The sequence below is a fragment of the Xyrauchen texanus genome, chromosome 11, assembly GCF_025860055.1.
Source record: "Xyrauchen texanus isolate HMW12.3.18 chromosome 11, RBS_HiC_50CHRs, whole genome shotgun sequence".
In the NCBI taxonomy this organism is placed as follows: Eukaryota; Metazoa; Chordata; class Actinopteri; order Cypriniformes; family Catostomidae; genus Xyrauchen; species Xyrauchen texanus.
The window spans coordinates 13954162-13976350 of record NC_068286.1 but is presented as its reverse complement, the minus strand read 5'-3'; the positions used below and the strand labels follow the sequence as shown (position 1 = coordinate 13976350).

The following is a 22189-nucleotide window of genomic DNA, read 5'->3' as shown; positions in this document are numbered from 1 at the left end:
GAAAAGATAATGGAATGCTTAGAAGTTGATTACGGCATCAAAATAACATTTAAAATTTGGACCAACAGATATTTTGGTGGTGCCCAAGTGACGTTTCATCATGAGAGTATGTTGCTCAAACAAAATGTTACAACTTTTTTTTTTTGATTGTCTTTAAATAACTGACAAAATGAAAACTAACTAACTAACTAACTAAATAAATAATCAAAAGAGCAAAATGTGATAATGTAGAATTGTCTTAAGGCTACGTGTCTTCAAAAGACTGATGAAGAGGCTGTAAGCTCTTGTGTTATCTGGTAATACTGGAAATGTCAAAGTTTTAAACGACTTCTCGCTGTGAAATACAGTACAATGGTGGGTCTCATTCCTTAAAATATCATTCTGTTAAGGTTCATTACAAGAACACGGCTTGATCTACAATGAAATCTATTAAAAATAGATTAAAAAAGACAAGGACTTAACTCACTGACCACTTGGGATTAATCGAAACAGTCAAGCCCATTTGCGGTAAGAAGGTAAGATAAATCTTCACATGAAAGTTGTGTTACTGCAGGACACATCAAACAATTACATTGCTCTTTGCAGCTTAGACTAATTATGGGTACTTGACTGATGATATGCCATTTTATAGAGATTTGGATGCAACAAGAAATACATTATCCAGTTTTCTAAGGAGCATCCTTACCATGTCAAGATGTTAATTAACAATATTGCAGAATTTATGATTGGTTGCATGTGCAGGTATTTTTTTAAACACTCTACTGTAGCAATTTCTTATCTAAGAATTTTAAATCTATTTATAGGTCTCGCAAAATGAGGTGAAGTCGATGAAACTGTAAGGTAAATGTATTTTTGCCGTTACTTCATTTCTTGTTTTTAGCAAACATAGATTAAATAGTGTTCTTACAGTCCCATAGTTCACTTGATCTAACTGGATAATCACTAATACTAACAATGTTGTATTTATATACAATTATATACAATGTACACAATTGTATTTATATATGCATTCAATTTTAAACTCCCATAGTGTGATATGACAAATCATATATACTGTATATATATATATATATATATATATATATATATATATATATATATATATATATATATATATATATATAACTGTCAGCAGACAGCACAATATTAGGATGCATTCTTGCATTCAAACACAGCTGGACAGAGCATATTTCAGAATATGGTGGTCTTGAGACAAGTTTTTCTAAGGTTCAAACATGTAAAAAAAAAATATTTATACATTCTCTGTCCCTGGACATATTCTCAGACCGTTCTGTTCTATTTTGATGATTTATTTAAAAATAATATCAGGTCTTTACATACAGTTCTTATTAATCATGGCAAGCACAGTCTTTCTTGTGTATGTTCTAAAATTCTTGACACAATTGCTATAGTTTTACTTACAGAAGAAGCTATTTGTACTAAGTGCAAATAGCGATAGTCGCTAGTTTTCAACAAAAACGATCTTCTGTGCACTATGTGCAAATAGTGTCAGATAGTATTTTCACTCATTAAATAGCAGTGTGTTTTTTGTTTATTGTGTTTATTCAATGTCTTAAACGTCTCTGTAAGAAAAAACACAAGCTATCAATCTCTGCTTACCACCTGTCCATTTTGAAACCAATCCTCCAACAGATTAAGTAGGAGAGCGACGTGAGAGGCGAGCTGCGAGACTGCGTCAGCTGCCCCCCGCCCATCCTAAACTCTTCCCATACTGTCCAGCACCCTTGCTGCTGCTGGCTGACTGCTCGAATCATATACCCTTCCTCTTCCATTTTAGTTACTTCTGTCACTACCATCACTTTCTTTTGTTTTTTAGAGGCTGCTGCCCACAGTTTGGGAGCCATCCCCTATCCAAGACTCGCTCTTGGGCCTGATTGGGTTCTTCCTACAACCTCTTGTTGCTTCAGTCTTGAAACCCCCATGTTTACAACCTCCTTTGCCTTCCAGGTTTGGGCTGTTTGGACCTTGGCTTGACAAGCCCTCACTCTTAGTTCTAAGAACAGCCTGGTCTTCTCCTGCTTGTAACCCAGGGTGATGGACTTTAGTGGCATTCCTTATAAACGATGCTATGCCTGGAAGACAACGCAGCAACCCTAGCCACTTCCTAATATAAGTATACTCAGGCCTTAACCACGATATGTGGCAGGTGCTATTTACACCAAGTTTAAAAAGTCACTCATTTACATCTACATTGAGAGGATAGACTCAACAGCAAAGTATTAAGAATTGAATATGCTAGAATGCTTGGTTTTTTATTCATTATTAATATTGCATTACGTGGGCATTGACCTTAGATTGAATTGGAGTCCTTGGGTCCATTGCCAGTAAATGCAGAGTATTTTAATTGAATTAATTTTCCCTTTAGTCTTTTGATTGGATCACAGTGACAGTGAGTAGAATGCATATGGAGACACAACTGCACGCAAAGAGGTGTCAAGTGGTGTGTTCATTCTCAACATAATGCATCTTTTGTATAAAAAAAATATGGTCAAAAAGACCAACATATATGGAACATAACAAACTATACCAAAAATATTAAGTATGTTATGATATGTGTGTGTGTGTGCGTGTATACTGTTTATTTCACCAGATCATCAGTACGTTTTTAGAAAACTGGAATTCGAAAATTTTCTATTTTAAAGAAAGTGTATAATTAGAAAGTCTAATGTGAAAAATTATTTAAAAACCACAATAAATAAATAAATAATATATGCGCACTCATTCATGACTCATAATAGTTGTATGCTTTTAAATACAGTAAAGTATTTTTCCTATCCCTTTTTTCCAACATTTTTAGAAAACTGTTGTAGAGAATGAATCTGAAGAAAGCAATTCAAAGCACCATTGTCTCTTTGTTTTACTGTACATTAAACGCTCCATGGTGTAAATACTGACTCACAGAAGATATGCTCCTATCCACTTAAAATATGAAAATCACCTATCAGTAATCTTATCAAGTAAAGAAGATACCCATGCACCTAACCAGTTTCTACTACAGTATATGAACTGAACAAAGTTACATAAGTTTTCAGTTTGTTGTCAAAATAATAGCATGATGATGTTTTCACTTTTTAATGTCTATTTTCATAGTTTTTCTTTACCCAGCAATCTGTGCTTATACATCATGCCATTCCATCACACTGTACAGCTTAATGAATACAGACACGTGCAGAACTTTGCAAAACAGACATAATTAAAAACAGGTGTCACAAGATTTACCCTTCACAGTGCCTCAAAATCATTGCCATAAAAGGCTGTTTTGTTTACAATATAGAACATACCAAGTTCTACATACTGTATCTGTAATAACAATACATTTGAATGGCCTGGCAGTATCTGTGATCCTAACTGTGTCACTCTGACTGTAAGTTAATGTCTTTCCTTCAGTGGAAAGATTAGAGGCATCTTTTACATTCTGAATAGAGATTCGTAGTTTAACAAACTGCTCCCATCTTCAGTACCTGTAAATATTCATAAATGAAAAAAGACAAAGTAAATGATTACACACACTTACGTGTCATTCTCCTAAAATAACATATTATAATAAGAACATTTGAAATGACTATTCTCCTATACCTTTACATATTAAGATATAAATAATTTTGCTTTATAAATAATTGCTGGTATGCCTTCTGCAAGAGATGCACAGCTCCACTATTAGGGAGATGAAACACAACCTTTTTTAAGGTGGTAGCACATAAACTGAGCATATTTGCTGACCTTTCATAGCTCAGGACATACAATATGCTGCCCTAAAGCATGAGCTTTCATGTTCACAGGGCAGAGTACTGTATAATATATATATATATATATATTATACAGTACACTGGCAGCCAAAGGCAGCCAAAGGTTTGGAATAATGTACAGATTTTGCTCTTATGGAAAGAAATTGGTACTTTTATTCACCAAAGTGGCATTTAACTGATCATTCAACTGATACATTGTCAGGACATTAATAATGTGAAAACATTTTCAGAACTTCAAAGTGTTAAAAAAAATCCTCCACGTGCAGCAATGACAGCTTTGCAGATCCTTGGCATGTCAGTTTGTCCAGATACTCAGGTGACATTTCACCCCACACTTCCTGTAGCACTTGCCATAGATGTGGCTGTCTTGTTGGGCAATTCTCACACACCTTACAGTCTAGCTGATCCCACAAAACCTCAACGGGGTTAAGATCCATAACACTCTTTTCCAATTATCTGTTGTCCAATATCCCACAAAAGCTCAATGGGGTTAAGATCCATAACACTATTTTCCAATAATCTGTTGTCCAGTTTCTTTGGCCACTCTAACCTTTTCTATTTGATTTCTGTGTCAAAAGTGGCTTTTTCTTTGCAATTCTTCCAATAAGGCCTGCACCCCTGAGTCTTCTCTTTACTGTTGTTCATGAAACTGGTGTTGAACAGGAAGAATTCAATGAATCTGTCAACTGAGGACACGTGAGGCATCTATTTCTCAAACTAGAGACTCTGATGTACTTATCCTCTTGTGTAGTTGTACATCTGGCCTTCCACATCTCTTTCTGTCCTTGTTAGAGCCAGTTGTCCTTTGTCTTTGAAGACTGTAGCATACACATTTGTATGAAAACTTGAAATGATTGACAGGCGAGTTTCAAGTGAAAGCTGTTTCTTTTCTGCCATTTTTGACCTAATAATGACCTTAAGACATACCAGTCTATTGCATACTGTGACAACTCAAAAATAAACACAAAGACAATGTTAAGCGTCATTTAATGAACCAAATAGCTTTCTACTGTGTTTGATATAATGGCAAGTGATTTACTAAATTAGCAATTTAGCTTGATTGCTAAGGTTTTGGAGTGATGGCTGCTGGAAATGGGGTCTGTCTAGATTTGATCAAAAATGACTTTTTTCAAATAGTGATGGTGCTGTTTACATGAGTAATGTCCTGACTGACTTTGTGAATTAAAGCAACAATTTCCTTCCGAAACAGAAAAATCTTAACATTATTCCAAACTTTTGGCCGTGTGTGTGTGTGTGTGTGTGTGTGTGTGTTTGTGTCTGTCTGTCTGTCTGTCTGATAGATAGATAGATAGATATCAGTCATACACATCTGTGATGGCATGAGGGTGAGTAAATTTTTGGATTAACTATTTCTTTAAACTGAGCTATGAGAAAATATTTCTACATTGAAAATAAAACATACTTCATCTTTAAGTTAAAGTTAGCCTTTCTTTCTAAAAATTTAACGTGTGTTGTGTTTGGAAGACTTTTATTTTGATAGCCTCTAATTTTGAAGGCTGAACAGCAGTGACCTATATTGCATCTCGTGAGTTTTTTGAAAGAGAATCGAAAAGTAAGTTGTTTCAAGTTTCGTATTTTTACTGCCTGTACTAATATAATACGTTTTCGCTTGGTGTGTTGTCTTGACTTGTGCACTATTTAGTCTTCTTTAACGTGAACTGTTTCAGTCAGTCTTTTTTATTCTCCAATGCTTTTAGTCGAAATTCCTAACAGAACGCTCGTCACGTGACTCGATTGAAGCACATACAGATAAACAAATCAACAAAGTTACGATCACGTAACGTGACTCGATTGATGCACATAAACAGAAATAAAATTACGATCACGTAATGTATAACATATCCTGTAAATCGAGAAGGTGCACTGCTGCAGCGCCATTCAGTCACGTGACCCATAAACTTGCAATCCATAAAGTTATTTGTATCTTGAAAACAATACATTCTTTAATGCACTTGCAGCATGTATTTAAAACATGGCCATGAAAATGAATCAAAAACTTTTTCAAACAGTTCCATATATCTTTGCGTTTCATTTTATCAAGCGAATGAACCAACCATAACCCTTTTATGCTCTGTCATCACATTTATAGGGTCGTATTGAAGATGGGTCGTTTGGCTGGGAAAGTGATAGTGCTGTCTGCAGCTGCACAAGGCATTGGAAGAGCTTCTGCTATCGTAACCAAATTAATTTAATATTGTATACACTCATTTCAAAACTGTGCTGATGGTTTTACTTTCTCCAAACACCTTTAAGTTTGACCTGCTGTTGCTAACTGACTGCCCTGTATGCCTGTTTGACGAGTATAATGCATGGATTTATTCTACAATTTTTAGAGTTTCACATTTGAATAAAAGATTGTCATGCAACTGTATGCACTATACCCACTGAGTTTGTCACATCCCCCCTACTATTCAGAATTGTGGTCAGTCAGTATAGGTATTTTCGATGAAAGATGTTTATTTGCATCCTATTTCATTTCTTAAAGTCCTACAATTAATCTCTAAGGGATGAAGCAAAGATTTTCTCAGATTATTTAGGCAAATGTGATCTCTGTGAGTCAACAGCACGTTATCAGTAGAGCACTGGAGGTGGTTAAGCTGCACACCTGCTAGGTGCATAAATTTCCATTTCAAGCGAATATTCAAATGACTATTAAATGAGAGCGACTACACACTGAGGGAACACCACAGCCCTGAGCTAGTTTGCAGCTGATATTAATGTACAGAGCGCATGCCATAGCACGATTTATATCACCAGTATCAGTAACTTTGTGGACTTCAGTATCCTTTCATTGTTTGTATGGAAAAGGATACAGTGAAAATGAATGGTGAATGATGCAATGAAATCATTCTGCCTAAAAACTCCTATTGTGTTTCATGGAAGAAACAAAATCATACAAGTCTGAAGCAAAATGACGATGAGTAAACGATGACACAATTTTTATTTTTGGCTGAACAATCCCTTTAACGAAGTTTGTCCAAAGGTTCCATTTCATGCCCGTTGCCTGCTGCATATCACACTTCCCGTTGCTATTTGTCCAAACAGTAGTAAACAGCAGAAAATAAACAGACACGTTGTTTGTGGCAGTGGTGTGTGACGTCTTGTGATTTAAGCTGCTTTAGCAGCAAAGTAGTGTGGTGTGTCTGAACAGAGTAAGAACAGCAGATTTTCTACAGTTTTTTTACTTGTAAGATCATGATTACTATGTATGTGTTGTAATGCATGTCAGTGTTTATCTAGCCACAGTGTGCACAAAATATACTGTAAATGTCACTGTAAATTTTAACGGCAATGTCTCTGTTTAGGCTTTTGCCAAGGAAGGTGCCCAAGTCACAGCTACTGATATCAATGCGGAGAAATTAAAAGAGCTGGATGGCATTCCAGGTAAGTCAAAATATTGACTGGCTATGTATTGCCACCTAGTGGGCATTTGTGAAAAACAAACTATACAAAATATAATCAAGATATTTATATGCAATTGCAAAAAAAAATTACAAAAAAAAAAACTATTTTCTGTTGCAACAATGAGAATATCTTTTATTCTTGTTGCAGTAAGGAGAATATGGGGTAAAATGTGTGTAACTGTCATGACAATTATGCCCAATGTAAAGAAATCTTAATGGACTTTTCTACAAACAACTTTTCTACATGGAAAATATACAGTGTGTGTGTGTGTGTGTGTGTGTGTATATATATATATATATATATATATATATATATATATATATACACACACACACACAGTATATGGCTGAAACGATTATTCAACGTTATCGATAAAGTAAATAACTACAAACTCTGACTCTGGCATTTCTCTGTGCTGTCAGCGCTTCTTCTATGAGTCGCGCCAATGTCCCGATCTAAGGGGGAGAGATTGAAACTGCATCCGGCTGTGGAACAATCTGTCACAGGGACACTCATCCCACGAGCGCACGCTTAATGCAGCTAGAATATAACGTGATGGCTCATTACTTATTGAATCATAATATATGTCTCACTGTGAAGAAAATTGTAATAGGCAGCTTTATTAATAAGAGTCTTTGCCCTATTATACACTGCAACAAAATATGTTTTTGATTTGTTTTTGTTTTGGCTTGTTTTCCAATATAAATATCTAAAACTCCTTTAAAACAACGTACATTTTCTTTAGCAGCTATACTGCAGAAAATAAAAAACAATTCTGAGAATGTTGAATATAATATTAAAAATACAAATATTTTAAAATATCTAAAAATGCTTTAAAAAAGATGCATTCACCTGAGAAGCAGCATATAAGATATTTATACTTGCTTTTAGAGAATAGATCTTGAATATTAGTATATTTTGTGTACTGCGCTCGCAGAAGTATAACCAAGTAAAAAATACATTATATACAAAATACACTTACTGTACATTTAAGATACATTCTCTTAAAGCAAGTCTAAATATCTTATATATTGCTTCTCAAGTAAATGTATCTTGTTAAGGATTTAGTCATTTTTAAATGGAAAACAAGACAAAAACACTTGATAACAACAGGATTTTTTGCAGTGACATTTTTTGCTGAAACATTTTAAGTCAGGGCACAAGCTGAATAATCGCTTAAGAGCTAATTATTAATTGTTGCAATAATCGCTGAATAGTCAAATAATCATTCTAATAATTGTTAGATTAATCGATCATCAAAATAATCATTAGTTGAAGCCCTAATACAGTGTGTGTGTATATATCAAGTCAAGTCAAGTCAAGTGGTTTTTATTGTCGTTTCAACCATATACAGTTAGTACAGTACACAGCAAAACGAGACAACGTTCCTCCAGGACCATGGTGCTACATAAAAACAACATAGGATAAACACAGGACCACATGAGACTACACAACGAAATAAAATACCTATATAAACTACCTATATATACCTATATAAAGTGCACGTGCAAACATGTGCAAAAAGTACAGGACAGTACAACAAATTACTGACAATGAACAGGACAATAGACCAGTACTCAGTAGTGCAAAAAGATGACAGTTTCTAAAAATGTAAACATAACATACTATGAGATAATATTCTATGCACATAGCAGTTATTGAGGTAGCAGACAGTTATAAAGTGACAGTTATTAAAGTGCAACTCAGGACACGTGTGCGTGTCAAACCAGTCTCTGAGTATTGAGGAGTCTGATGGCTTGGGGGAAGAAGCTGTTACACAGTCTGGCCGTGAGGGCCCGAATGCTTCGGTACCTCTTGCCAGACGGGAGGAGGGTAAAGAGTTTGTGTGAGGGGTGTGTGGGGTCGTCCACAATGCTGGTTGCTTCTGTGGATACAGTGTTTTTTGTAAATGTCTTTGATGGAGGGAAGAGAGACCCCAATGATCTTCTCAGCTGTCCTCACTATCCTCTGCAGGGCTTTGCGGTCCGAAGCGGTGCAAGTCCCAAACCAGGCAGTGATGCAGCTGCTCAGGATGCTCTCAATAGTCCCTCTATAGAATGTAGTGAGGATGGAGGGTGGGAGATGTGCTTTCCTCAGCCTTCGAAGAAAGTAGAGACGCTGCTGGGCTTTCTTGGTGATAGAGCTGGTGTTGAGGGACCAGGTGAGGTTCTCCGCCAGGTGAACACCAAGAAATTTGGTGCTCTTGACGATCTCCACAGAGGAGCCGTCGATGTTCAGCGGAGTGTGTTCACCTTGTGCTCTCCTAAAGTCAACAACCATCTCTTTTGTTTTGTCGACATTCAGGGACAGGTTGTTGGCTCTACACCAGTTCGTCAGCCGCTGCACCTCCTCTCTGTATGCTGACTCGTTGTTCTTGCTGATGAGACCCACCACGGTCGTGTCATCGGCGAACTTGATGATGTGATTCGAGCTGTGCATTGCTGCACAGTCGTGAGTCAGCAGAGTGAACAGCAGTGGACTGAGCACACAGCCCTGGGGGCCCCGGTGCTCAGTGTGGTGGTGGTGGTGGAGATGCTGTTCCCGATCCGGACTGACTGAGGTCTCCCAGTCAGGAAGTCCAGGATCCAGTTGCAGAGGGAGGTGTCCAGGCCCAGTAGGTTCAGCTTTCCAATCAGGTGCTGGGGAATGATTGTGTTGAATGCTGAGCTGAAATCTATGAACAGCATTCGAACGTATGAGTCCTTATTGTCTAGGTGGGTGAGGGCCAGATGGAGGGTTGTGGTGATGGCATCGTCCGTTGAACGGTTTGAACGATCACGCAAACTGCAGTGGGTCTAGTGAGGGGGCAGCTGGGTCTTAATCTGCCTCATGACGAGCCTCTCGAAGCACTTCATGATGATGGGTGTAAGTGCGACGGGACGGTAGTCGTTGAGGCAGGACACTGAAGACTTCTTTGGCATGGGGATGATGGTGGTGGCCTTGAAGCACGTTGGAACAACGGCGCTGCTCAGAGAGATGTTGAAGATGTCGGTAAGAACATCTGCTAGCTGGTCTGCACATCCTCTGAGCACTCTGCCAGGAATGTTGTCTGGTCCAGCAGCCTTCCGTGGGTTGACTCTACGTAGAGTTTTCCTCACATCTGCCGTGGTAAGACAGAGCACCTGGTCGTTGGGAGGAGGGGTGGACTTCCTCGCCATCACGTCGTTCTGCACTTCAAACCGAGCGTAGAAGTCGTTCAGCGCATCTGGAAGGGAGGCATCTTTGTCACAGGCAACTGATGTTGTCCTGTAGTTGGTGATGGCCTGGATGCCCTGCCACATGCGCCGCGTGTCACCGCTGTCCTGGAAGTGACTGTGGATTCTCTGGGCGTGTCGGCGCTTTGCCTCTGTGATTGCCCGTGACAGTTTGGCCCTAGCTGTTCTTAGGGCTGCCTTATCGCCTGCTCTGAAGGCGGAGTCTCGGGACCTCAGCAGCGTGCGCACCTCCGCAGTCATCCACGGCTTCTGGTTGGAGCGTGTGGTGATGGTCTTGGAGAAAGTGACATCATCAATGCACTTGCTGATGTAGCTGGTCACTGATGCTGTGTATTCCTCCAAGTTGGTAGAATCAGCCATATGTTGCAGCCTCCCTGAACATGTGCCAGTCAGTACACTCAAAACAGTCCTGAAGAGCAGAGATGGCTCCTGCTGGCCAGGTTTTCACCTGCTTCTGAAGCGGTTTTGTGCGTCTGACGAGCGGTCTGTATGCTGGAATTAACATAACAGAGATGTGGTCTGAGTAGCCGAGGTAGGGGCGGGGCTCCGCCCGATGCACGCCTGGGATGTTTGTGTAAACAAGATCAAGCGCGTTAGCCCCTCTCGTTGCAAAGTCCACATACTGATGGAATTTAGGGAGCACTGTCTTGAGATTTGCATGGTTGAAATCTCCGGCGACAATAAACAGTCCGTCGGGGTGAGCGTTCTGCAGTTCGCTCATAGCCCCATACAGTTCACAGAGCGCTTCCTTAGCGTTAGCGCTGGGGAATGTAAACTCCGGTTATGCAAACAGTGGTGAATTCCCGTGGTAGATAAAAAGGTCTGCATCTAACAGTCACAAGCTCCAACAGCGATGAACAGTAACTAGAGACTAGCATAGAGTTCTTGCACCATTCCGTGTTGATGTAAACACACAAGCCACCACCGCGAGTCTTACCGCGAGAGAGCTGTATTTCTGTCGGCACGAAACGAGGCGAGCCCGTCTAGCTGAATGGCGGCATCCGAACTCTGTCGCTGAGCCACGTCTCCGTGAAAACAAAGACGCAGCAGTCTCTAAACTCACGCTGCGTAGCCTGCTGGAGTCGGATATAGTCCAGTTTATTGTCCAGGGAGCAAACATTTGAGAGCAGGATAGACGGGAGAGCCGGCCGGCTAGGGTTTGTATATATATATATATATATATATATATATATATATATATATATAGGTAATATCAGCTTTGTTCTGCATAAATCCCTTTTTTTTATTACCAATGTCTAAAAATATCTTTTGAATCGTAATTTTAGTGACCACGGTCATATGTGCTTGCTTTTTCTTCTGAACGAGGGCTATCTTTGATCTTCGAGCATCCATGTGTATATCAGAATGTACTCCCACTGAGAGATTTCAAAGGCTGGTTAACTCCTACTACTTTTTCAGATAATCCCATTATGTTGGAAACAAATTGCTTTAGTTCAAGGGTGCTTCTCTCAGACTTGCTATGCTCCTCTGATTCCCCCCCCCATCCTTTTTAGGTATTAAAACCAGGGTTGTTGATGTTTCCAAGAAGGACCAAGTGGAGGATCTGGCCAAGGACTTTGACCATGTGGACGTGCTTTTCAATGTTGCAGGGTTGTTATATATTTCTTTGTCATATAACCACAGTAGGACTTTTCTGACAATGTCCAAAGTTTTATAATTCTTAAAAACTATATAGATACATAAATAGACATTGTGCATACCCTCTGTTTTTATCCAGTTCTGCCAAGTTCCAGAAAATTATGACTTGCACTGCCCTAATAGGAATGTCATATATTAGATGTTCACATTTTAAATACCTGGTGACCTATTATAGAAAGATCCTAACTTTAGAATCCTAAATTATCTGCTTGGTAACCATGGCAGTTTTAGTTAGCATCTCATTTAGGACAATAGCAATTACAGAATACAATTTCCTACGTGCAATATCTTATCCTAACTACAGATATAATATAATCTTATCGTAACTATAAGAATATTACAGAAGCATCCTAACTTGCCAAAAATCTTAAAATAATGTACTAATGTTAGGATAACCCCACTGGCGTCCTAACTTAAAACTTATTTAAAAGCCTACAGTTACAGTCACGTTACAATTCAATGCATCAAAGCTATAGCACTGTCGGAGAATGCCGTTACATTTATTAGTGGTACAATACAAAGAATAGTGATGTTTGTTGGTGGAACTTCTTTTGGAACATAAGATAAGAATCATAAATCAAGTTTAGGATTTACATTTTGTAATATGACTTTGTGAAAAATCCCAACTAATCTCATCAGATCTTATTTTAAGACTTAAGATAGGACGTTTCTGGAATATGTCCCCTGGTTCTCGTGTTTTTTCTTACAGCATCCTATGATCCAAATTCAGATTAAAGTACATGCAGTTTACTTGGGTGCATTGAATCCTTACTGTGTCCTGTCCACCTTCTCACAGATTTGTCCATCATGGCTCCATACTGGACTGTGAGGAGTCAGACTGGGACTTCACCATGAACGTGAATGTCCGCAGCATGTACTTGATGATCAAGGCCTTCCTCCCCAAGGTCATCTTGTCTTTCTCTCTATGATTAAATCAGAACACATACTATGGGCTGAAATATGTGCCACCAGAAACTGAATTTGAACCATTTATATTTGAATTTGAATGGCTAAACTTGAATAATTGCATTGAAAAACTGAATTTGAATCACATCATTTGAAATTGTATTGTTTAATTAAAATTGAATTTATTCAAAAACTGAATCTGAATTGTATCATTTGAAATTGAATTTATTCGTTTGGAACTGAAGTCCAATAAAATTTGATCCTCACTGAAAATTAAACTCTCTATATATCTTCACATTCACTTCTCACAATTCAGATTCAGTTCTCAAATTCAATTTCAAGTTACTGAGACAGACATCCGGGTAGTTGGAGGATGAAGGAAGAGCAATCGAGCGCAGATCGATAGATAGCGTTCATTGGCGCACAGGACTCCTCTTGGGCCAATCAGCACCAATGTTTTGGAGCACAGTACGTTACCCGCCATGAAACTATGGAATTACGATTGTGTCAATAATAATGAATGTAACTTTATAAAACTGAACGTAAATTTTTCAGAAACTATCAAAAATATTCCATTACAAAAGAAGAAAAACACAATTAAAATGAAAAAAAAAAATGAACTCAGTCGCATCGAATTTAACAGGCTCTTCAAATATGCTTCATTTTTTGTTAATGTTTTTCAAAGATTCGTTTTAGCAAATCGTGGATTCTGAATACATTGCCACAGATTTCGCTTACGCTTCGCAGTTTTTCGTTTGCTGTTTTGAGACAAACCTCTCGTGGGGGTGGGCTTAACAGTGATCTACTCTGATTGGATAGTGAGCTTTTGATGGACAGGTGCTCTCTGACCCGGATGTACAGACGTCACTCAGTGGCGCGCATATTGGAAAGCTCTCGCGGTGATTTGTAGTTATGCAATACGTCGTGCTTTGTTGTATTACTTACTAACAATATGTAAATAATATTTGACCTATAATTATATAATTTAATATTATATGAGACCTTCGATCGTCTAATAATCGTCTTCGATCAGTCTGTAAAGATGATTACAGATGAGAACATACTGCCTTTTCTCATTCTTTTAAATTATCCCTGGAAAAGACCTTATTTAAAGATGTTGTTCACCCCAATCTCTTTTGTTCTCTGGATTAGGACTACAAAACAGAGCCTTAACATGTGGTTAACTACTTATTCCATCTGACAAACTAAATATGCTCAAACTACTCAACTGATTGACATTTACTGTGCCGATAATAATATTTCCACAATGTGCAATTTTTCTCATAAGTTCACATAATCCTTGCTATGTCTTCAAGGTGTTTTTTATATAGTTGTTTAATTTAGTTGTGGAATTTACATAGCTGTTATGCAGCTTCTTTACTATTATTCAGTACTACAGTAATATATATATATATACACTACCATTCAAAGGTTTGGGATATTTGAAATTGCTTAAATGTTTGAAATTAGTTTTGTAGACAAAAATATAATTGTGCCACCATATTAATTTATTTCATTATAAAACTAAGATTTTATTTAAAAAAAAAAATAAAAGTTTTTGAAATGGATGACTTGGACTGACTAATTAAGAAAAGCAGCCAATAAGTGCCCAACATAGATGGGAACTCCTTCAATACTGTTTAAAAAGCATCCCTGGGTGATACCTCAAAAGTTGGTTGAGACTACATGTCAAGATTACATGTCTGCAAATTCTAGGCAAAGGGTGATTACTTTGAAGATGCTAAAATATAACACAGTTTTGATTTATTTTGGATTTTGTTTAGTCACAACATAATTCCCATATTTCTATTATTAAATAGTTGTGATGACTTTACTATTATTCTAAAATGTGAAAAAAAATTAAATAAAGAAAGAATGAGTAAGTGACCCTAAACTTTTTAACGGTAGTATGTATTTATATATATATATGTACGGAAGAGGATTAGGGCCAAGCAATAATAAAAAAAAATAAAGCCATCTCGAGATTAAAGTCATTATAATGCGAGATTAAACTTGTTAAATTTAGAGAAAAAAGTCGAAATACAATCTTGAGAATAAACTCATTATTTATCGAGAATAAAGTCATTATAATGCGAGATTAAAGTCGTTAAATTTCGAGAAAAAAGTCAAAATACAATCTTGAGTATAAACTCATTAAATATCGAGAATAAAGTCGTTGTGTTTCGAGAAAAAACTCGTTAAGTTTAATCTCGCATTATAATGACTTTATTCTCGATATTTAATGAGATTATTCTCGAGATTGTATTTTGACTTTTTTTCTCAAATTTAACGAGTTTAATCTCGCATTATAATGACTTTATTCTCGATATTTAATGAGTTTATTCTCAAGGTTGTATTTCAACTTTTTTCTCGAAATTTAACAAGTTTAATCTTGCATTATAATGACTTTAATCTCGAGATGGTTTTATTTTTTTATTATTGCTTGGCCCTAATCTTCTTCCGTATATATGTATGTATGTATGTATTCTTTTTTTTTTTTTTTTTACATACTGGTGACCGAACGTTTGGAATAAAGTACAGATTTTGCAGTTTCGGATGAAATTGGTACTTTAATTAACCAAAGTGGCATTCAAATGATCACAAAGTATAGTCAGGACATTACTGATGTAAAAAACATCACCATCACTATTAAATCTAGACAGGCCCCATTTTCCAGCATCCATCACTCCAACACCTTATCCTTGAGTAATCATACTAAATTGCTAATTTGGTACTAGAAAATAACTTGCCATTATATCAAACACAGTTGAAAGCTATTTGGTTTGTTAAATGAAGCTTAACATTGTCTTTGGGCTTATTTTTAGTTGCAACAGTATGCAATAGACTGGTATGTCTAAAGGTAAATATTAGGTCAAAATTTGCAAAAAAGAAACGGCTTTCTCTAGAAACTCATCAGTCAATCATTGTTTTGAGGAATGAAGGCTATATAATGCTTGAAAAAGAAAAGGTTAGAGTTGGCAAATAAACACAGACATTGGACAACAGATAATTGGAAAAGAGTGTTATGGATCTTTTGTGGGATCAGTTAGACTGTAAGGTGTGTGAGAAGTGATCGACAAGACCACATGTATGGCAAGTGCTACAGGAAGTGTGGGGTGAAATGTCACCTGAGTGTCTGGGCAAACTGACAGCTAGAATGCTAGCATTGTTGCAAGTGGAGGATTTTTGGATGAGAAATCTTTGAAGTAGTTTATTTGAAGTTTTGAATTTTTTTTTTTACAAATTGTAGAAGTAATTTTTCACATTATTAATGTCCTGACTATACATTGTGATTAGTTGAATGCCACTTTGTTGAATAAATGTAACAATTTCTTTGCATAAGAGCAAAATCTGTACATTATTCCAAACTTTTGGCCACCATTGTGTGTATGTGTGTGTGTGATATATATATATATTTATATATATATATATATATATATATATATATATATATATATATATATGAACAGCTCTATAGTCTGTATGCTTTAAGTATTTTACTTTATTTGATCTGTCTGGTAGAAGTAATTTAACCTTATCTCTCTCTGTATAGATGCTGGCTCGTAAATCTGGTAATATCATCAATATGGCATCTGTGGCATCTAGCATCAAAGGTAAACATTAGATTCTGTCCATGTATATTTTCATTTTGATGCTGAATAATAAATGGTCTGCTGTAATACATCATGATTTAGAATGAGATTTGGCCCTTTCCCCTTATTTTCTTGTAATGATTGACATTGTTCCATGTAACTCTTGGCATATTAATTTGCCCTCATTATCTCCAGTTCAGCAGATGCTGAAATTGGCTAAATGCCCAATCAGGTGAAGTGTGCCATCCCCTAATTGCTTGTCCTTAATTGCATATCTAGGTGTTGTGAACAGATGCGTCTATAGCACGTCTAAAGCTGCTGTCATCGGGCTCACCAAGTCTGTAGCTGCTGATTTCATCGAGAAAGGCATCCGCTGCAATTGTGTCTGCCCTGGTGTGCTACTTTCTTGATTGGTTTTGTCTATTGGCTTTAGACCCACCAGTATGTGCAACATACAAAACGTACAAACCTAATGATTATCTTAAGTCATTTTTGAGTTTGCTTCTGTTGACCTTTAAAGGAACCGTTGATACACCATCACTGCATGAGAGAATCCAGGCCAGACCTGATCCAGAGCAGGTATTGTATCCTCATTACCGAAGCATTGTGCACCCCATCCTAACACAGCTACATAGCCAAGCAACATAGTATTCTAAAGTTGTTTTGGTTTCATCTTCAAGTGTTCAGATAAATAATTTTCAATGCAAACATCTTTATTATATGAATTTTTTCCCGCAATGGGAAGAAAGCTAACAGTCTGAAGCACAGTTCTCAAAATATCAAAACAGCCCCTTAATAGCACACATGAAACAAAGTATTCACAATGTCTATGGAAGAAGTCCTTATCAGCTAACTTTTGAAGATAAAACACTCAGGCAATTATAGAGAGAAGCTATCACGTCTGCTGTCAGACATTACTGAGACTTGATCCCTATGCTTTGCACTATTATGATCAATCATCAACAGCAAAACATATTAGTAAGTCAAAATCAATGTAAAATAAGTTTAAAAGTATAATAGTAAACAGTAAAATGAATATGAATGAATGTAATGAATAATCTCGAAAAATGTATATTTAAAGATCTGAGATCCATGTACATGATTATAAATAAATACAATAATTATTATAAATGTAAAGAAATAGTATTAATAAATGAAAATAAAACAATGGTCAGCTTACAATACGACATATTGATATATTTATTTATTTATTTTTTGGCAAAAAACACCCTTGGGCACAATAGTTTATGGTCTGACTGGCTGCAAAAATCGAATGTTTTTTACCAACAGTAATCGCTAACAATGATGATACAAACACACATTCTTTCATAATATTTTACCTCTCAGGCATTTAAAGACTTTATGGCCAGACAGAAGACAGGTAGGCTGTGCACAGCAGAAGAGGTGGCACATCTGTGTGTGTACTTGGCCTCAGATGAGGTTAGTATTCTACACATTACATGACACATGAACCTTTCTTTTTCTCTGGGATATCCTTTAACTGTCACAGGCACACAGTGTGTTATTAAAAAGAGGTTCTGCCTGTTTTACAATTCACCTGTTTCTGTGTAATTGTTAAAGGAACAGTTCACCCAAAAATGAAAATTCTCTCATCATTTACTCACTCTCATGCCATCCCAGATCTGTGACTTACTTTCTGAACTTGCTGAACACAAAGATTTTAAGAGGAATATTTCAGCTCTGTTGGTCCTCACAATGCAATTGATGACAAATCAAGTCAAAACTTAGCATACACCTAAGCCAAAAACATGTAAACTTTCACAATTCTGGAGATTTAATCATAGAAAACATTCCCTGTCTTAGGTCTGTTAGGATCACTATTTTATTTTAAGAATGTGAAATGTCAGAATAATAGAGAGAATAATTTTTTATGCTTTTATTTCTTTCATCACATTCCCAGTGGGTCAGAAGTTTACATATACTTTGTTAGTATTTGGTAGCATTGTGTTTAAATTGTATATCTTGGGCCAAATGTTTTGGGTAGCCTTCCACAAGCTTCTCAATAATTTGCTGGAATTTTGTCCCATTCCTCCAGACAGAACTGGTTTAACTCAGTCAGGTTTGTAGGCCTCCTTGCTCACAAACGCTTTTTCAGTTCTGCCCACACTTTTCTATTGGATTGAGTTCAAGGCTTTGCAATGACCACTCCAATACCTTGACTTTGTTTTCCATAAATAATTTTGCCACAACTTTGAAGGTATGTTTGGGGTCATTGTCCATTTGGAAGACCCATTTGTGACAGAGCTTTAGCTTCCAGGCTGATGTCTTGAGATGTTTTTCTCCTAAAAGTAAGATCTTTGCCCCCATGTAGTCTGGCTTTTTTATGGTGGTTTTGGAGCACTGACTTCTTTCTTGAAGCAGCCTTTCAGGTTATGTCGATATAGGACTCGTTTTACTGTGGATATAGATACTTGTCAACCTGTTTCTTACTGCATCTTTAAAAGGCCCTTTGCTGTTGTTCTGGGATTGATTTGCTTTTTCACATCAAACTACGTTCATCTCTAGGAGACAGAATGGTCTCCTACCTGAGCGGTATGATGGCTGCTTGGTCCCATGGTGTTTATACTTGCGTACTGTTTGTAAAGATGAACATGGTACCTTTTATAGTAACAAAAAGTTGAAAATATCTGCTGTAAACAATTGTTGGTAAAATTACTCATGTTATGCGCAAAGTAGATGTCCTAAACGGCTTGCCAAAACTATAGTTTGCTCATTTGAAATCTGTGGAGGGGTAAAAATGTGTTTTAATGACTTCAACCTAACGCCCGTTTCACACATACTCCGTTTGCAGTGCGTATGCGGTGCGTATTTCTTTTCGTACCCATGTTAACAGGTTAGAGCTTTTACACTGCACGCGGATGAAGTCCGTCGATCCGTTCCAGTTGCGGTGCGTATACAGCAGTGCAGCGAACGTTTACGGACCGAGTGTATTTTTGTTGTGCTGCACCGCACTGAATTAAAGTGGCAGCGCATTGTTCATATTAAAATAGACATAGATTGTCAAGAAACTGTAATAATTTCATCATATACGCATAATTACAGTTAATGTGTTCTACAGTTACTAAATTACAGGGTCAAGAAAAACAAAAAAGTATGATTATAGACAGAGTGAACCCAAATGCTTCTCATTCTTCTCCTTCTTAGCAACAGATATAGCGCGATAGCTTTTCTTCTGTCAACAACTCGAACTACATGTAAAACAAAGAATCACAATGATTATGTGGCACACAGAAACTGCAGATCAGTAGCGCACTGCAAACGCAGCATATGTGAAAGCACTATAGCGCGTGCTGCTCCTGTACCGTATACGCACCGCATACGCACTGCACACGGAGGATGTGTGAAATGAGCATAAGTGTATGTAAACTTCTGACTTCAACTGTAGTGACCAGAACTCAGAAGGTCCAAAAAAGGACATAAAGGTTGCATAAAAGTATCCATAAGACTCCAGTGGTTAAATCCATATCTTCTTAAGTGGTCAAATTGGTGTCGGTGAGAGACGGGTCAATATTTGGTCTTTTTTTACTGTAAATCTACACTTCCACTTTAACATTCTGGGGCCTCATTTATGAAATGTATGTACAATCCTATTTGATCCTAAATTCCATGGATTTGATCCTAGGTCAAAAGTGTGGAACAAATTAGGATTTATAAAGGCAGAAACAACGTGAAAATTTTCTTATGCGTACGTCAACTGACAAGGAAGTGTACAAAAAAAATGTGCTTACGCTCCGGGTGTGCCTGTGCGTGCTGACTTGATTTTTGTTTTATTTTTAGTAATGCAAATATGAATCAGTGACTAAATGTATTCATAAATTAGTGAGAACTTTTATGTATACAAAAATATTCCTAATTAGTCAGAATGTAGTCTTATAGATTATGCATAATGTAAAAGTTTTATTTTGGAAATCAGCTGTAACAGACCATTTATTTAGCCCTATCTGCACGTTTCTATAAATTAATTTTGTGACATAACAGAGAGGTGTAATATTCAATATATTTATATATTTTTTTTTTTCATTCATCCTTCAGCCTCTTGTTGAGGACATAAAATGTTTTATTTAAAATGCAGCATAATCAGTGCAAGAGTGAACAGAAGATCATAGCTGGAAATCAATGCACATATTTTATACAGAACACGTTTTTAGCTAAACTATGCATATTTCATCATATGTAAACGAGCATGAAAACCTTTTTGGAATAAAGGTTTAGCAAGAACATGGACATTGGTTGAAGAATGGTGTGGATTTGCAGTAAACATAGTCAATGTATTTATTATTGAAAATGAACATGAATAGATGATGAGTTGTTGAATATGCTGCATTATATGGGCAGAAACTGGTAGCTCACTTTTTTTTAGAAAACCTTGATCAACCGCACAAGAACATTCTAGATGTATGAATGAATTAACAAATAACTTGCACATACGCATTTATTGTATTCTGTCTCACCATATTAGGATATCTGTGTGCGTTCTATAGGTGGACTATGTGTTCATTCATGTATGCATGTGTTTAAGTTGAATAGTGATTCATAAAGTGGTATGCTTTTAGGAAAATTTCTTCCCGCGTACGGATGTTCGTAGGAAAATTTTGGAAATTGTTGTACGTTCCCATTTAATTTAATTTTATGAACGTCTTTAAAAATGAGGCCCCTGGTGTGGAAGTGACTTTCACATTCAGCTACCTACTGAATATTTATCTGTTTCTCACCCACACCTATTATATCTCTTCAGAACTCTTGGATTACCTTTATTCTGCCTTTACATCCTTTTTGAACCTTCTGACTTCAGGTCACCATTCACTTGTATTGTGAGGTCCAACAGAGCTGAGATATTATTCTAAAGATCTTAATTTGTGTTCTGCAGAAGAAAGAAAGTCATGCGCATCTGGGATGGCCTGATGAGAAATTTTTCATTTTTGGGTGAACTATTCCTTTAATGACTTTAAGAATAAACTTTTTAAAAAAACCTTACATGAGTTTTATTTCTGCAGTCTGCCTATGTAACAGGAACTGAAGTCATCATTGATGGAGGATGGAGACTCTGAGGATTTTCTTAGATTACAGTACTAAAAACTTGCAAATCAGCTTCCAGAGAATTGTAGACATGTAGTTTTCATGATCACTAGCCAAATCTAAAACGTTTAATGCTGCTAGATAATAACTGTGTGGATCTTTCCCAACAATCAATGAATCCTTTTCTTTATTGTTTTTGTTGAAACGATCTTCACCAGTGGAGTTTATAAACTCATTTCATAGGAGTTATTGCATTTATTATATAACCTCTGTCAGATTGCCAAGTCAATGTAATCAATGTTAGGTCTTCTTTTGGGAAAATGTCATATTCATAAATTGAAGATTACAAATAGTAAACTATTGTTTAAAAACAATTAGCAAGTAAAAAGCAGTGAATTCTTTCTGAGCATTTTAATGTGTTTATTAGTCCTTTGTCTGCACACTGATTTTTTGTTTTGTTTATTTTTTTAAGTTCAAATAGCCTAATAAATGATTTAAACAACTTTGTAAATGTTGCTGATTTGGCAATCATGTATAATTTTTTTATTATTATTATGATAGCATATGGTTTAAAGAACAGAATGAG

General features: G+C 36.6%; 1 protein-coding gene across 1 annotated transcript; it reads left to right on the top strand.

The window, feature by feature from the left end:
* Positions 1–5271: 5271 nt before the first annotated feature.
* On the top strand, positions 5272–22098 carry bdh2 (3-hydroxybutyrate dehydrogenase, type 2). Its single transcript, XM_052137874.1, has 10 exons — positions 5272–5340; positions 5878–5962; positions 7094–7172; positions 11923–12019; positions 12864–12972; positions 16527–16587; positions 16846–16959; positions 17087–17145; positions 17914–18006; positions 21582–22098. Exons 2-10 carry the CDS (start codon positions 5891–5893, stop codon positions 21633–21635), a joined length of 738 nt encoding a protein of 245 aa, XP_051993834.1. The 5' UTR covers positions 5272–5340; positions 5878–5890; the 3' UTR covers positions 21636–22098.
* Positions 22099–22189: the final 91 nt, after the last annotated feature.

Coding starts and splice junctions, on each gene's coding strand:
- bdh2 (XM_052137874.1), top strand. CDS start 5,891: ATGGGTCGTTTGGCTGGGAAAGTGATAGTGCTGTCTGCAGCTGCACAA. Junction 5,963..7,093: donor TTGGAAGAGCTTCTGCTATC/GTAACCAAATTA, acceptor GTCTCTGTTTAG/GCTTTTGCCAAGGAAGGTGC. Junction 12,020..12,863: donor GTGCTTTTCAATGTTGCAGG/GTTGTTATATAT, acceptor ACCTTCTCACAG/ATTTGTCCATCATGGCTCCA.